This window comes from Oncorhynchus kisutch, linkage group LG26, assembly GCF_002021735.2.
Source record: "Oncorhynchus kisutch isolate 150728-3 linkage group LG26, Okis_V2, whole genome shotgun sequence".
Taxonomy (NCBI): Eukaryota; Metazoa; Chordata; class Actinopteri; order Salmoniformes; family Salmonidae; genus Oncorhynchus; species Oncorhynchus kisutch.
The window spans coordinates 20587160-20605757 of NC_034199.2; the positions used below are offsets into that span (position 1 = coordinate 20587160).

An 18598-nucleotide genomic window follows, 5' to 3' on the forward strand; every position below is an offset into this window, starting at 1 on the left:
TAAGCAAATTTAAGTAAAACTTAAACTGTAGATTTGGCTTTGTGTAGATTTGGCTTTGTGTTGTAGGTTAATGCCCTGCTGAAAGGTGAATTCCTCTCCCAGTGTCTGGTGTAAAGGAGACTGAAGCAGGTTTTCCTCAATCATTTTGTCTGAGCTTAGCTCCATCCCTTTTCTTTTCATCCTGAAAAACTCCCCAGTCTTTGCCAATGTCATGCCTACCCATACTGTTCCATGATGCTGCCTCCACCATGCTTGAAAATAAGGAGGCAGTTACTCAGTGACGTGCTGTTGGATTTGCTCCAAACATAAGGCTTTGCATTTAGACCAAAATGTGTATTTCTTTGCCATGTTTCTTTTGTTGCAATATTACTTTAATACCATGTTGCATACATATGCATGTTGCAATATTACTTTAATACCATGTTGCATACATATGCATGTTGCAATATTACTTTAATACCATGTTGCATACATATGCATGTTGCAATATTACTTTAATACCATGTTGCATACATATGCATGTTGCAATATTACTTTAATACCATGTTGCATACATATGCATGTTGCAATATTACTTTAATACCATGTTGCATACATATGCATGTTGCAATATTACTTTAATACCATGTTGCATACATATGCATGTTGCAATATTACTTTAATACCATGTTGCATACATATGCATGTTTTCCGTATGGTTTTTATTTGTATTTTTTACTTTGTCATTTAGGTCATTATTGTGTTGTTGATATATTCAATGTCTGTTTTGTTATTATTACTCATCTACCAATCACTGCCCTTCTTTGAGAGTTTTGAAAATCTCCCTCGTCTTTGTAGTTGAATCTGTGCTTATTTAAATACTTGACTGAGCGACCTTACATACTATATGTTGTGTGTATTGGGGACAGAGGAAGGGGCAGTCATTCAAAAACATGTCAACCCTTATTTTACACAGAGTGAGTCCATATAACTTATTAGATGACTTGTTAAGCCACATTTTACTTCTGAACTGATTTAGGCTTGCCTTTGCAGAGAAGAATGGGAGAAACTCCCCAAATACAGGTGTGCCAAGCTTGTAGCATCATACTCAAGAAAAGTTCAGGCTGTAATCGCTGCCAAAGGTGCTTCAACAAAGTATTGAATAAAGGGTCTGAATACTTGTGATATTTTTTATTTATTTTTTATATCATACATTTGAGAGAGAAAAAATCTAAAAACCAGTTTTCGCTTTGTCATTATGGGGTATTGTGTGTGTAAATTGATATGGAATTTTTCATCCGTTTTAGAATAAGACTATAAGGTAAAATAATGTGGACAAAGTCAAGTGGTCTGAATACTTTCTGAATGCACTGTACATATGCCTAGGTTCCTCTCTCCACAGACTTTGAAGTCTTTCTTTCCAAGTGAAAGCCCGGTGCCAGCTCGGTCTGTGCTCGGCTGTGCTTTCGCCAACTTGTATAGTTTGAGGAGTTGGCACATACAGATCTGGGACACTGTGTATAAGGGTATGAGAAAGTGTATCTGGTTCCAGTCCCACTGCTCTGGTCTGATTACCCCTCCCATACTAATTCTGCTCTGATCTCTCTGCTTTGTCCCACCACAGTATCCACTCTGAGTTGAATTGATCTTGTATGCCTCTCCACAGATGTGATGACTGGTTTGATTACTCCGGCCTGACTCTCTCCCCAGGCTCCACTCTAGCTTTGATTGATCTAGTCTGTGACTCTCCCCAGGACGGGCTCTGGGTTTGATTGATCTATTCTGCCTCTCTCCAGGTTTTTTGGCTCTGGGTCTTATTGCCTTTGTCTTATGTGTCCCCAGGGTTGGCGAAGCGCGTGGGAGCCCGTCTACTGCTGGCTTCTACGTCTGAGGTGTATGGAGGTAAGACACACACACATACACGGTTTACCCAGCATGTAGAGTGAGTGCCAGGTCCATTTCACAAATTTCACAGGGCTTTACTAGACATGGCCAGAGCAGTGTAACACCATATTTCACAGGGCTTTACTAGACATGGCCAGAGCAGTGTAACACCATATTTCACACTATTACAACCCAACGGAGGCACATCATCTTTCTCTCCCTGACACATACTGGTGTTCTGTCTACAGTTAAGTGGTGAGGCAGCGTCTATTGTTGTTGTGGCAAGTTTAGTTCAAGCCACAGGTCAGAGAGATGTCTCTGGGGAGGTAAGATAATGTGTCTGGGCTGTGCTGCGCCTGCTGCCTGCTATATCAGCCCTGTCCAATCCTGGCCAGAGCCAGAGCAAGGTCAGCAGGGTAAACGTGTCTCCAGGCTACCTGGCTATCTCCACAAAAACCCGGAATACATACGCATGTACAGTTGAAGTCAGAAGTTTACATACACTTAGGTTAGAGTCATTAAAACTCATTTTTCAACCACTCCACAAATGTTTTGTTAACAAACTATAGTTTTGGAAAGTTGGTTAGGACATCAGCTTTGTGCAATTGTTTACAGACAGCTTATTTCACTTATAATTCACTGTATCACAATTCCAGTGGGTCAGAAGTTTACATACACTAAGTTGACTGTGCCTTTAAACAGCTTGGAAAATACCAGAAAATTATGTCATGGCTTTAGACACTTCTGATAGGCAAATTTACATAATTTGAGTCAATTGGAGGTGTACCTGTGGATGAATGTCAAGGCCTACCTTCAAACTCAGTGCCTCTTTGCTTGACATCATGGGACAATCAAAAGAAATCAGCCAAGACCTCAGAAAAAAACATTGTAGACCTCCACAAGTCTGGTTCATCCAAATTCCAAACGGCTGAAGGTACCACGTTCATCTGTACAAACTGTAGTACGCAAGTATAAACACCATGGGACCACGCAGCCATCATATCGCTCAGGAAGGAGACGCGTTCTCTCTCATAGAGATGAACGTACTTTGTTGCAAAAAATGCAAATCAATCCCAGAACAACAGCAAAGGACCTTGTGAAGATGCTGGAGGAAACAGGTACAAAAGTATCTATATCCACAGTCAAATGAGTCCTATATCAACATAACCTGAATGGCTGATAAGCAAGGAAGAAGCTGCTGCTCCAAAACCGCCATAAAAAAGCCAGACTATGGTTTGCAACTGGTCTGATGAAACAAAAACAGAACTGTTTGGCCATAATGACCATCGTTATGTTTGGCCAGAAAAGGGGGAGGCTTGCAAGCCGAAGAACACCATCCCAACCGTGAAGCATGGGGGTGGCAGCATCATGTTGTGGGGGTGCAGGAGGGACTGGTGCACTTCCCAAAATAGATGGCATCATGAGGAAAGAAAATGATGTGGATATACTGAAGCAACATCTCAAGACATCAGTTAAAGCTTGGTCGCAAATGGGTCTTCCAAATGGACAATGACCCCAAGCAAACTTCCAAAGTTGTGGCAAAATGGCTGAAGGACAACAACGTCAAGGTATTGGATTGGCCATCACAAAGCCCTGACCTCAATCCTATATAAAATGTGTGGGCAGAACTAAAAAGGCATGTGCGAGCAAGGAGGCCTACAAACCTGACTCAGTTACACCAGCTCTGTCAGGAGGAATGGGCCAAAATTAAGGCAATGCTACCAAATACTAATAGAGTAAGTGTCTGACCCACTGGGAATGTGATGAAAGAAATAAAAGCTGAAATAAATCATTCTCTCTGCTATTATTCTGACATTTTACATTCCTAAAATTAATGTGGTGATCCTAACTGACCTAAAACAGGGAATTTTTACTTTAAATGTTAGGAATTGTGAAAAACTGAGTTTAAATGTATTTGGCTAAGGTGTATGTAAACTTCCGACTTCAACTGTACGCATGCATGAGCATACATACACACATACACAAAGGAAATGATTGATTTTGTCAACCCTCCGATGCACTCTCTCACTATTTCCCCCTCTCCCTCTCTGTCCACCTGACGGTGTTTCCCCAAGGATTTTTTTAGCAGCAGTGGCGAGGGGTGGGGGATGGTCTTCCTGGGGCATACATCTACATTATACATATATATATATATATATATATATATATATATATATATATATATATATATATATATATATATTTGATTGATTTTTAAAATATATATATATATATATTTAAAAAATCTAATCAAATCTAATTTTATTGGTCACATACACATGGTTAGCAGATGTTATTGCGAGTGTATGCGAAATGCTTATGCTTCTAGATCCAACAGTGCAGCAGTATCTAACAGGTAATATAATCTAATACACACAATCTAGTAAAGGAATGAGATAAGAATATATAAGTATAAAATACATGGATGAGCAGTGACAGAGCGGCTAAGATGCAATAGACAGTGTAGCCTAGAGAGTTGACCACTTATTGCCAGAGCCTTCCGCCTGGCCCCTTATTGATCTCTAGGCTACAGTACGCTATGCCAGAGAGGAAGAGGTGAAGGAAGAAGGTCGACTCTGTCCAAAATCTGTCCTCGCAAAAATAGCAGACCAAGTGAGGAAGGAGTTTTTGTATGGGGTGCAATGAGTGTGTCAAATTTGGTTCGGATTAAAGTGAACTGCTATTTTGATAGGTGAAGCTTATTTGATCGAGTAGAAGTTTCATCATGCTTAGGTTGTTACGAGTGTACTGATATAAGTGTAAATCACGTCAAGGAGTTTTGATAAAAACGTACTATAACGTTAACAGCAATGCTAATTTTAGTCATGGAGTTATGGTGACTGTGAATCCCCTTAAGACCCAGTTAAAGTTCGTCAACATGTCACTTTCTTATGCAAATTAACTTTGTTTTTTCCGTACAGTAACTTTAGCCACAGTTGTAACAGTAACTTTTAGTGACTGTACCCAGGAATGTTGATGCTGTGTGGTTTTTGCTTGCATGGTATTTCTTTAACTATGCACAGCTCCACTCGCCATGTCTCTGGATAAAGATAACAGTGCACTGAGGAACCAATTACTGTATTGCTTTTAAGATGTTTTAAGTGTGTATGTGTCTCTCTCTCTCTGTGTGTGTGCGTGCGTGTGTGTGAGAGAGAGACTCCTGAGGGACCTGAGCATAGTTTCTATCTCTGTCCCTCATCGCTTAGATTTGGGCTACAGTTTGACACAAAAGCACATCAGTAAGACTGACCTAATTTACTGTAACGCACCCACAAACTCCCATTCATGTTCTCCCCCGAGTGGTGTTTTAGTTGGTCTGAGTGTGTGTTTGAGTTGGTCTGAGTGTGTGTTTGAGTTGGTCTGTGTGTGTTTTAGTTGGTCTGAGTGTGTGTTTTAGTTGGTCTGAGTGTGTGTTTTAGTTGGTCTGAGTGTGTGCTTTAGTTTGTTGACTTGTAGTGAAAAAGGTTAGCTGTGTACACCACACAGTATTGAGCTACACACACACTAAGCTTTTCTTGGTAAACCCTTCTCACTTAACTGTGTATGTGTGTGCCGCTTCTCACAAAATTACTATTTTCTCTAAGCATGGCTTTTAGTCGATGTACATTATTTAGTTTACTGTTTATGTGGAGTACATTTCAGACGGTTGCAAAAATGATTTCATTTTACATCCTGAACAATGACTACTCATTGCTTGTGTAATGCATATGAGTGGATTCTGTTTCAGTGGAATTAGCATTATACAGAACAGGTGGCTATATTCTTGGTGACTTACCCCTGTCTGTCTGTCTGTATTTCCCCCCGACTCAGACCCCGAGCTTTGCACACTCTTGGCATTCTCTCAACCAGCATGGAAGCATGGAATGCTTTTACAACAGTCTTGAAGGAGTTCCCAAGTATGCTGAGCACTTGTTGACTGCTTTTTCTTCACTCTGTGGTCCAACTCATCCCAAACCATGTCAGTTGGGTTGAGGTCGGTTGATTGTGGAGGCCAGGTCATCTGATGCAGCCCTCATCACCCTTGTTCTCGGTCAAATAACCCTTACACAGCCCAGAGGTGTGTTGGGTCATTGTCCTGTTGGAAAAACAAATGATAGTCCCACTAAGCGCAAACTAAATGGGAAGGTGTATTGCTGCAGAATGCTGTGGTAGCCATGCTGGTTAAGTGTGCCTTGAATTCTAAATAAATCACTGACAGTGTCACAAGCAAAGCACCATCACACCTTCACCTCCATGCTTCACGGTGGGAACTACACAATCTCAAATTTGGACTCAGACCCAAGGACAGATTTCCACCAGTCTAATGTCCATTGCTCTTGTTTCTTGGCCCAAGCAAGTCTCTTCTTCTTGTTGGTGTCCTTTAGTAGTGGTTTCTTTGCAGCAATTCGACCATGAAGGCCTGATTCACGCAGTCTCCCTAGAATGAGTAGGCGTGTCCAAACTTTTGACTGGTACTGTATCTACAATACAAAATCCATGTGTATGTATGTGTGTAGTGCGAATATTATCATGTTTTCGTATGCATCAAATCAAATTGTATTTGTCACAGTGAAATGCTTACCTACACGCCCTTAACCAACAATGCAGTTTTAAGAAAATACCCACCAAAAAAGTAAGAGATAAGAATAACAAATAATTATAGAGCAGCAGTAAATAACAATCGTGGGGCTATATACAGGAGGCACCGGTGTCGAGGTAATTGAGGTAATATGTACATGTAGGTAGAGTTATTTAAGTGACTAAGCGAAAATAACAACAGAGTAGCAGCAGCCTTCCAGAGGGAAGGGTGGTGGAGGTGTGGGACAATGGTTCACTTGGCACATCTAAAGCCTTTTCTTTTGGGGTGTTGCTATAGGCCACCAAGTGCTAACAGTCAGTATCTACATAATATGTGTGAAATGCTTAGTGTATGTTTAGTGATAGTGTATGTGATGAAAACAGAGAGGTCTACTTTCTTGGGGACCTGAATATTAAGTGGTTTCCATCAAGCTGTCCGCTCAAGAGGAAGCTTCTTAGTGTAACCAGTGCCTGTAATCTGGTTCAGGTTATTAATCAACCTACCAGGGTGTTTACAAACACTACAGGAACAAGATCATCCACATGTATCAATCACATGTTTACTAATACTGTATAACCTTGTTCTAAAGCTGTATCCGTACCCATTGGATGAAGTGATCACAATGTAGGGGGTATATCCAGGAAAGACAAAGTTCCAACAGTCGGGCCTGAAATAGTGTATAAGAGATCATACGAAAGATGTTGCTGTGACTCTCTATCTTTCTATTTGTCTCCCTCTATCTGCTTAATTAAAAGCTCTCTCTCCTTATTTAAACATGTTTTGTTTATAGAATGGTATCCCCAGTCTATACTCCATTCTCATTCATGTGTTAGCCTGTGGCTGGTATTACTGTGGTTCCTTTACCAGCTACCGCACAGAGGAGAATATATTAATGTGTAACACCTCTGTCGACGCACACATCCTGCCTGCCCCTATCCAGGTTTTTGTGTGTGTGTGTGCTGGACGCCTTTCCCATGATTTCTTGTGGCATAAAGTGTGCAGTAAACCACCCAGGCTATGAAATGTATAGTTATTTTGTAAATACATTTGATGAATTGTGATGGAACTGTATTGTACTATACATTGAGCTGACAGACCTATAGGAGGCAATCATTTTATGTTATTTCCTTGTGCTTTTAAAGTTTTGTTTTTCCGCAGACAAAATTCTCTCCTTGCATGACTTCACCATCCATTTTTGAGTGACATTCAGATGAGTTTGCGTCACTGTGTATGATTTGAGTTGGGGATGTCCCTGCAGAGCTATCTGAAGAGCTGGACAAATCGAAAAAGGGAAAAAATATAACTATATTCTAGGATGAAAGGGCTGTAATGGACCCATCCTCCTCTACCATCCTCTCCGAGGGCTACTTCTCTCTTCTATTTCTTTGTCTTCCTATTCCTCCTTCCTCTCTCCCTCTTCATATTCCCCGTCCTCTTCCTCCTCCCTCTCTGTTTGTCAAATCTCTGTGTCTCATCAGTTCTTTTAGTGTTAGCTCAGTCAGCCCTACCTCCATGAATGGAAGCTAACTCTAACACCGTAAACAGGCCGAATCAGCTGGAGGAAGTAGGGAAGAAGGGAGAAAGAGCGGGAAAGTGTCATCCAGAGAGGATAAGTCGATCTGAGGGCAGAGTGAGTGGACTAAACCAAACAGGTCACAGAGGCAGATCACTGAGGCCAGGAGAACAACACTGTGGAGATGAAAAGTCTCTCACACCACCAACCCTCATGAACCCAATCACACAAGGTTTGTGTGTGTGTAAGTGAAAGGGTGTGTAAAAGAGATGTGGTTGTGTGTTAGATGTAATACTGACTGTGCTCCGTTGTCTGGGTGACTTGACACATACATCTACTATTTCCTCAATTTGATCCACATGTGCTATTTACGGTGTGATGGATGGACAGATGGACCCTCATTCTTACTCTGCTATTTGCACACCTTCCTTTAGATTAATAGATGAATATTCCCCTTTCTCTCCCTCCTGGCTGACACCAGCTTTTGGCAATCTCATTCCATTGTTTGTTCTTGCCTTTCATGTCCGGCTGGTGATATTTTTTATCTCGTCCTGCCATCCATCTCATCGCTAACTCGGGGAAAATTCAAAGAAAGAGCCCGTCCCTCATTAGGCAGCTGTCCATCATTGAGGTAGGTGGAATTTTAATATCGCAAATTGCATCTGTCAACCGACCCCCTTTCAATGAAATGTGTTGACATTTAAAACAAGTTGAGTATAGGTTGGGAAGAGGAGGGGGAGGCATGTTTCTCTACCTCCATACCACATAGTAGAGGATGATTGGCAAGACGCATGTCTCTGGGAGGTCGCCCGGGTGGTCTCTATTGGTTAGATTAGGTGGTGGTTACCAGACATTCAATAGGAGACCAGACATTCAATAGGAGCGGTGTGTTTTTTTTATTGGTTGGACCCCTACCGTTTCAAGTACCGCTCACCGTGGCACAGGTCGGCCTGGCTCACCACACATTTTTATTGGTTGAAGTGCATTAGCATTCCACCAGGCTCGACACAACGTATCCTGCGTGATGATATGTTAGCACGTACATGTAACAGATCAGCTAGCTAGCCACTCTACCTAGCTAGTTAGCTGGCTAACATTATAGGTTTAGAGTCACGTCTAACATAAAAAATCTTAGTTTTTCTGTTCATAATTTCTGTTGCCTGAAAATACTTTTTATGCATGCTAGTGCATATTCATAGAAATCTTATAATTTTGCTCTCACAGAAAAACAGAAGCTGTGCAGTCAGGAGGGATAGAGAGCAGTTGCTTTGAATCAAATCACATTTTATTTGTCACATATTTCGTGAATAACAGGTGTAGACAAACAGTGAAATGCTTACTTACAAACCTTCCCAAAATGCAGAGAGAAAAATTGAATAACACGAGGAATAAATACACAATGAGCAACGATAACATTGGCTTTATACAAGTATTCAGACCACTTTTTCCACATTTTGTTACTTTACAGCCTTATTCTAAAATTCATTAAAACACATTTTCCCCCTCATTAATCTACTCACAATACCCCATAATGACAAAGCAAAAACTGTTTTTTAGACATTTTTGCAAATGTATAATAAAAAAAGGATCACATTTTACATAAGTATTCAGATGCTTTACACAGTATTTAGTTGAAGTGCCTTAGGCAGCGATTACAGCTTACAGTCTTCTTGGGTATGACGCTGCAAGCTTGGAACACCTGTATTTAGGGAGTTTCTCCCATTCTCCATGCAGATCCTCTCAAGCTCTGTCAGATTGGATGGGGCGCATTGCTGCACAGCTATTTTCAGGTCTCTCCAGAGATGTTCGATCGTGTTCCAGTCCGGGCTCTGGCTGGGTCACCTAAGGACATTCAGAGACTTGTCCCGAAGCCGTTCCTGCGTTGTCTTGGCTGTGTGCTCAGGGTTGTTGTCCTGTTGCAAGGTGAATTTTTTCCCCCAATCTAAGGTCCTGAGCGCTCTGGAGCAGGTTTTCATCAATGATCTCTCTGTACTTTGCTCTATTCATCTTTCCATCGATCCTGACTAGTCTCCCAGTCCCTGACGCTGAAAAACATCCCCACGGCATGATGCTGCCACCACCATGTTCACCGTAGGGATGGTATTGATCAGGTGATGAGCAGTGCCTGGTTTCCTCCAGATGTGATGCTTGGCACTCAGACCTTGGTTTTATCAAAAAGAGAATCTTCTTTCTCATTGTCTTTTCTCATTGTCCTTTAGTCGTCTTTTGGCAAACTCCAAGCTGGCTGTCATGTGCCCTTTACTGAGGAGCACATGTTTGCTGAGGGGCTCCTGTGTTGAGGGTCAGCATGGCGGATGTGTTGTTGCCTACCCTCAGCATCTGGAGCCAGCCATGTAGGAAGTCCAAGATCTAGTTGCAGAGGGAGGTGTTCAGTCCCAGGGTCCTGAGCTTGGTGATGATCTTGGAGGGCACTATGGTGTTGAACGCTGAGCTATAGTCACTGAACAGCATTCGCACATAGATGTTCCTTTTGTCCAGATGGGACACGTCATCTGTGGATCTGTTGGTGAATTGGAGTGGGCCCAAGGCTGTCTAGGATGATGGTGTTGATGTGAGCCATGACCAGCCTTTCAATGCATTTCATGGCTACAGATGTCAGTTCTACAGAGTGATAGTCCTGTGGGTATCTCTACCTGAAAATACATGATCTACAAGAGAGACAACACAACACTACACAAAGAGAGACCTAGACAACAACATAGCAAGGCAGCAACACATGACAACACACCATGCTAGCAACACAACATGGTAGCAGCACAAAACATGATACAAACATTATTTATGTTAAACATTTATTGTATGTGATGTGTGATATAATGGGAGAGTATCTGTAAGGGGTTTGCGTGCTAATTAATCAGAGTTCATTTATTGGATGTATTTTATTTATTTACAGAATGTCCTTAATAATGTTTTTTTCTCTATACCCGTCAACTAGTAATGCTTTCAATTGCCTGGTGTTGTTTTTCACCTCCTTGTTTTACATGCTTGAATAAATATGCACATAAACCCTGAAACTATCCCTCCTTTCTCACCACCTCCCCCCTCTTTTTTCTCTCCTCTCTCCTCCCTCATATCCTACCATCACATTATACATGCTGTGGGTGGTTTATAAGCAATCTGTATCACTGTCCATATGCTATTCATGTCTACAGGCCTCTCATACACAGACGCACACACACACACATCGCCACTGATATCCAGCCTTCAATAAGCTGAATGAAATCACATGGTGACAGACATGCTGCTATCCAGACCCCCCTCTGGCCTGTCAGATTGTCTTACCATCAGTCCACATCACACCCAGCTGAGCCTCTCTCCTCTTCACTTCTCTTCTCTCCTCTTTACTACTCTACTCTACTCTACTCTTCCCTTCTCGCCTCTTCTTTCCTCTCCTCTTCCCTTCTCTACTCTACTCTTCCCTTCTCGCCTCTTCTTTCCTCTCCTCTTCCCTTCTCTACTCTCCTCTTCCCTTCTCCTCTCTCCTCTTCTCTTCTCTCCTCTTTACTACTCTACTCTACTCTACTCTTCCCTTCTCGCCTCTTCTTTCCTCTCCTCTTCCCTTCTCTACTCTCCTCTTCCCTTCTCCTCTCTCCTCTTCCCTTCTCTTCTCTCCTCTCATCTACTCATCTAATCTAAACATAACATTTTATATTTTTTACTTTCTTTCTCTGCTCACTCTGACCTCCTTTCCTCTTTGTCAGATCTGAAATCATCTTTTCCACTCATCCCCTCTCCTAAACTCCCCCTACTTCCATTCCATTCTATTCCTCCCCCTGTCTCTTTCCTGCCCACCTCGTTATTTCCTGTCTGTATATACAGCCTGTCGTCTGTATATATACAGCCTGTCGTCCTGTCGTCCATAGACATGTGACTAACAGAAATGGAATAATGTGTCCCTGAACAAAGGGGGGTCAAAATCAAAAGTAACAGTCAGTATCTGGTGTGGCCACCAGCTGCATTAAGTACTGCATTGCATCTCCTCGTCATGGACTGCACCAGATGTGCCAGTTCTTGCTGTGAGATGTTACTCCACTCTTCCTCCAAGGCACCTGCAAGTTCCCGGACATTTCTGGGGCGAATGGCCCTAGCCCTCACCCTCCGATCCAACAGGTCCCAGTGCTCAATGGGATTGAGATGTTGGCTCTTCGCTGGCCATGGCAGAACACTGACATTCCTGTCTTGCAGGAAATCACCCACAGAACGAGCAGTATGGCTGGTGGCATTGTCATGCTGGAGGGTCATGTCAGGATGAGCCTGCAGGTGGCAACCAGGTGAGGAGTACAAAGCCTGTCAGTGCTCAGACCATACACCGTACACTGCATCAAATTGGTCTGCATGGCTGTCGTCCCAGAAGGAAACCTCTTCTAAAGATGATGCACAAGAAAGCCCGCAAACAGTTTGCTGAAGACAAGCAGACTAAGGACATGGAACCATGTCCTGTGGTCTGTTGAGACCAAGATAAACGTATTTGGTTCAGATGGTGTCAAGCGTGTGTGGCGGCAACCAGGTGAGGAGTACAAAGACAAGTGTGTCTTGCCTACAGTCAAACATGGTGGTGGGAGTGTCATGGTCTAGGGCCACATGAGTGCTGCCGGCACTGGGGCGATACAGTTCATTGAGGGAACCATGAATGCCAACATGTACTGTGACATACTGAAGCAGAGCATGATCCCCCTCCCTTCGGAGACTGGGCCGCGGGGCAGTATTATTTACAGAAATGTGAGGGGTGTACTCACTTTTGTGATATACTGTGTCTCTATTTTGGTTTGGTCAGGGCGTGAGTTGGGGTGGGCATTCTAAGTTTTGTGTTTCTATGATTTTCTATTTCTAGGTTTTGGCCGGGTATGGTTCTCAATAAGGGACAACTGTCTATTGTTGTCTCTGATTGGGAACCATACTTAGGTACCCTTTTTCCCACCTGTGTTTGTGGGAAGTTAACTTTGTTTGATGGCACATAGCCTTAAGCTTCACGGTTTGTTTTGTATTGTTTTGTCGGCGTCACCCAAATAAAAAGGGAATATGTACGCTCACCACGCTGAACCTTGGTCCAGTTCTTTCAACAGCCGTGACACTGATGAGGTATAACTGTTGAACTAATCTCATAAGTTATGTACTTCAAAAATCAATGGTTACATATCATGTATTTATAAGTCCAAAAATGTATGTATTTGTATTAAATAAGGATCCCCATTTGCTGCTACTCTTCCTGGGGTCTTAAGTGTTGCAGTCATTTCACTTTCTGTAGTAGCTGACGTGTATAGTGTTGAGTCATCCACATACATAGACACACTGGCTTTACTCAAGGCCAGTGGCATATCATTAGTAAAGACTGAAAAATGTAAGGGGCCTAGAATGCTGCCCTGGTGAATTGCTGATTCTACCTGGATTATATTGGAGAGGCTTCCATTAAAGAACACCCTCTGTGTTCTGTTAGACATGTAACTCTTTATCCACAATATAGCAGGGGGTGTAAAAGCTATAACCCATACTTCTTTCCATCAGCAAACTATGATTGATAATGTCAAAAGCAGCACTCAAATCTACCAAAACAGCCCCCACAAACCTTTTTATCATCAATTTCTCTCAGCCAACCATCAGTCATTTGTGTAAGTGCTGTGCTTGTTGAATATCCTTCCCTATAAGTGTGCTGAAAGTCTTGTCAATTTCTTTACAGTAAAATAGCATTGTATCTGGTCAAACACAATTTTTTCCAAAAGTTTACTAAGGGTTGGCAACAGGCTGATTGGTCTACTATTTGAGCCAGTAAAGGGGCTTTACTATTTTGGCATAGTGAAATTACTTTTGCTTCCCTCCAGGCCTGAGGGCTCATGGTCTCTAGTAGGATTAGATTGAAGATTTGGAAAATAGGAGTAGCAATATCGTCCGCTATTATCCTCAGTAATTTTCCATCCATGTTGTCAGACTTGGCTTGTCATTGTTGATAGAAAACAATATTTTTTTTTCACCACTTCCACACTCACTTTACATAATTCAAAATGACAAATATTGTCATTAAGTTGGTGGTTGAAGATATCCCTCTAGTGGTGTGGGGGCTGTGCTTTGGCAAAGTGGGTGGGGTTATATCCTTCCTGTTTGGCCCTGTCCGGGGGTGTCCTCGGATGGGGCCACAGTGTCTCCTGACCCCTCCTGTCTCAGCCTCCAGTATTTATGCTGCAGTAGTTTGTGTCGGGGGGCTAGGGTCAGTTTGTTATATCTGGAGTACTTCTCCTGTCCTATTCGGTGTCCTGTGTGAATCTAAGTGTGCGTTCTCTAATTCTCTCCTTCTCTCTTTCTTTCTCTCTCTCAGAGGACTTGAGCCCTAGGACCATGCCCCAGGACAACCTGACTTAATGATGACTACTTGCTGTCCACAGTCCACCTGGCCTTGCTGCTGCTCCAGTTTCAACTGTTCTGCCTTATTATTATATGACCATGCTGGTCATTTATGAACATTTGAACATCTTGGCCATGTTCTGTTATAATCTCCACGCGGCACAGCCAGAAGAGGACTGGCCACCCCACATAGCCTGGTTCCTCTCTAGGTTTCTTCCTAGGTTTTGGCCTTTCTAGGGAGTTTTTCCTAGCCACCGTGCTTCTACACCTGCATTGCTTGCTGTTTGGGGTTTTAGGCTGGGTTTCTGTACAGCACTTTGAGATATCAGCTGATGTACGAAGGGCTATATAAATAAATTTGATTTGATTTGTCAATGCTTAGCAACTGCAGATTTCCCCTTTAAGTAATTACCCAGCTATTTGTAGATATTGTAAGAATTTAGCTCAGGTGAAAGGGTCACGTTTCGACCAAGGTGTCATGACTGTCTCCTCAGCGCCTTGAGGGCTTTTCCTTTGTTTTGTAACCCGCTTGACTAGCGCTGGGATTATTCACTAAGTAAATCATCACTGTTCATCCTTTAATCCTGTGAGTCTCCCTGATGCCTTGTGTCCTCTTTTGTTGTTGAGCATGGACTATCTTAATAGCGCTTTCTTTGCTTCCATTATACCCCTGTGTGTGTGTGTGTGTGTGTGTGCGCGTGCGTGCGTCATAAAGGATTACTTGTAATTATGAGGAAGATTAGGAATCACCCAGGGCGTTCCTCTAACACAGAGCAGAACACAATTATCTCCCTCATCTATTGTGTTGAGAGATAAAGAGCCCTCTGCAACCAGGGCACACACTTTCTCTAAGGCACCTCTCTACATGACTCTTTCTGACTTCAAGGTCTCATTAGACCCTATTAACAGCCGTGTGAATGAACACACACCCTGCCATGCGCACACATGCTTTTAGCGCTTGCCCCTCCTATTTCAGCTGTTTTCCTTTCCAGGAAGTCCACTCTGTCCTTATTATGTCCTTGTTTACCATATATATTACCAGTCTGTTCTACATCTTCAAGATGTTTCATAAGGCCTTCATGTTTTTATTCATGTTTTAACACTTAAAATAGGACTCATTGAAGTTGTTGCTTTGGAGATGAAAAGGGGGGCGACTGTCCTTGTTATAAAGGTGATGTAACCAGGCAGAATTGATAGCCTATGTGCGTTCTTGGTCGTGTAGGCATCTTACGTTTGTTGTGCGGCCTTGTGTTTGAGTGGTTTTTATACTGTTTTTAATTGTGTAATCAAAAAATATATATATTTAGTTAGTGTATCGTGTAAGTTCAGTCTGTGGTGGTGATAACGATGTGTGTGGATCTGGTTTGTTTTCGCTATAGGACACATATATCCCTGTCTTGAATGAGGAGTTATCCCATCAACACATTTACATATAGAACACTTTAAATGTGCAGCTTTAGTTCCTTCCCTCTAGTCGTCCCATCTTGTCTGAACTATCCAGAAGATGTTTCCATACAATATTTAAAAACAGGACTAGCGTCCATCAAATTCTGGCCATGGCTGTCTAAGAAGTCTGGACTCAAGTCCTCTAGGGCCATAATATGTGTCTATTGTTGCCACTCCATTGATTGGTTAATGTCATGGATTCACTGGAGACCAAACACCTGGTTTGTGTGGACCCAGAGGATCTTAGTTGACATCTCACATAGGGCTCTGGTCAAAAGTAGTAGGGAGCCTTTCCTACGCAGCCCTAGTTGGTTCAGACCATATTCACGATTGGCCTACACTTAAGTGATAATGACAGAGAAGCCGGCTTCGAGGGCATTATCACTTTTATACAAGGTTACCAAAATATTCAAATAATGATTGACATTTTTTCATTAAAAACATTATTTGGATTAATTTATTCATACCAAACTCAGCAAAAAAAATAAAACATTATCTCACTGTCAACTGTTTTAATTTTCAGCAAACTTAACGTGTAAATATTTCTATGAACATAACAAGATTCATCGACTGAGACATAAACTGAACAAGTTCCACAGACATGTGACTAACAGAAATGGAATAATGTGTCCCTGAACAAAGGGGGGTCAAAATCAAAAGTAACAGTCAGTATCTGGTGTGGCCACCAGCTGCATTAAGTACTGCAGTGCATCTCCTCGTCATGGACTGCACCAGATTTGCCCGATCTTGCTGAGAGATGTTACCCCACTCCTTCACCAAGGCACCTGCTATTTCCCGGACATTTCTGGGGGGAATGACCCCAGCCCTCACCCTCCGATCCAACAGGTCCCAGACGTGCTCAATGGGATTGAGATCCAGGCTCTTTCCTGGCCATGGCAGAACACTGACATTCCTGTCTTGCAGGAAATCACGCACAGAACAAGCAGTGTGGCCGGTGGCATTGTCATGCTGGAGGGTCAGGTCAAGGTGGAGCCTGCAGGAAGGGTACCACATGAGGGAGGAGGAGGTCTTCCCTGTAACAAACAGCGTTGAGATTGACTGCAATGACAACAAGCTTAGTCCGATGATGCTGTGACACACCGCCCCAGACCATGATGGACCCTTCACCTCCAAATTGATCTCACTCCAGAGTACAGGCCTCGTTGTAACGCTCATTCCTTCGACGATAAATGTGAATCCGACCATCACCATCGTCCAGCATCTTTCAGCCTATTGCGGACAGTCTGAAGCACTGATGGAGGGATTGTGCGTTCCTGGTGTTGTTGTTGCCATCCTGTACCTGTCCCGCAGGTGTGATGTTGGGAGATACCGATCCTGCGCAGGTGTTGTTACACGTGGTCTGCCACTGCGAGGACGACAGTTGTCCGTCCTGTCTCCCTGTAGCGCTGTATTAGGCATCTCACAGTACGGACATTGCAATTTATTGCCCTGGCTACATCTGCAGTCCTCATGCCTCCTTGCAGCATTTGTTTTTTTATGTTTTATTTCTCCTTTATTTAACCAGGTAGGCTAGTTGTGACTGTGACCTGGCCAAGATAAAGTAAGGCAGTGCGACACAAACAACAACACAGTTACACAGGGAATAAACAAACATACAGTCAATAACACAATAGGAAAAAAGTCTATACAGTGTGTGCAAATGACGTAAGATAAGGGAGGTAAAGGCAATAAATAGGCCATAGTGGCGAATTAATTACAATTTAGCAATACACACTGGAGTGATAGATGTGCAGAAGATGAATGTGCAAGTAGAGATCCTGGGGTGCAAAGGAGCAAAATAATAAATGACAGTATGGGGATGAGGTAGTTGGATGGGCTATTTACAGATGGGCTATGTACAGGTGCAGTGATCTGTGAGCTGCTCTGACAGCTGGTGCTTAAAGTTAGTGAAGGAGATATGAGTCTCCAGCCTCAGTGATATTTGCAATTCACTCCAGTCATTCGCAGCAGAGAACTGTAAGGAAAGACGACTAAAGGAGGAATTGGCTTTGGGGATGACCAGTGAAATATTCCTGCTGGAGCACGTGCTACGGTTGGGTGCTGCTATGGTGACCAGTGAGCTGAGATAAGGCGGGGCTTTACCTAGCAAAGACTTATAGATGACCTGGAGCCAGTGGGTTTGGCAATGAATATGAAGCGAGCGCCAGCCAACAAGGCCATACAGGTCGCAGTGGTGGGTAGTATATGGTGCTTTGGTGACATGCCTAAAGGCACTTTCCCGCAGATGAGCAGGGACCCTGGGCATCTTTCTTTTGATGTTTTTCAGAGTCAATAGAAAGGCCTCTTTAGTGTCCTAAGTTTTCATTATTGTGACCTTAATTGCCTACCGTCTGTAAGCTGTTAGTGTCTTAACGACCGTTCCACAGGTGCATGTTAATTTTTTATGGTTTATTGAACAAGCAATGAAGATTTACAATGAAGATCTGTGACGTTATTTGGATTTTTACAAATTCTCTTTGAAAGACAGGGTCCTGAAAATGGGACGTTTCTTTTTTTGCTGAGTTTCTTTTTTGCTGAGTTTATCTTTCCACAAGATTTAGTCACGACACAAATCTAGGGTTTCTACCCAAGGCGGCTGGTCGTTCGTTCTATCTGTTCGGTTGCCAGAGAAACGTTCTAAATATTCCATGGTCATACTGGCTGGCAACTTTCTTAACCCTTGCTTGTTAGCTAGCCAACTACGGCTAACTTACAGTCACGTGTTTGGGGATTTTCCAGTTCTTTGGGGATTTTCCAGTACCTGTACTGTTTTCTTAGAAGTAGTAAGCAGAATAAATATAGGGTTGACTGTTAGACATGTGTAAGCAGAATGTAAGCAGAATCCATGTCAAATCAAAGTTTAT

The 18598-nt window shown here is 42.7% G+C and overlaps 1 protein-coding gene across 1 annotated transcript in view; it reads left to right on the top strand.

The window, feature by feature from the left end:
- The window catches only part of LOC109871183 (UDP-glucuronic acid decarboxylase 1-like), a 120221-nt gene that overhangs the window by 82168 nt on the left and 19455 nt on the right, over nt 1-18598 (top strand). Inside the window, exons 5-6 of the mRNA XM_031806033.1 lie at nt 1646-1719; nt 1822-1881. Of these exons, the coding sequence (XP_031661893.1) occupies nt 1646-1719; nt 1822-1881 (134 nt within the window). The remainder of the gene's footprint in view (nt 1-1645; nt 1720-1821; nt 1882-18598) is intronic.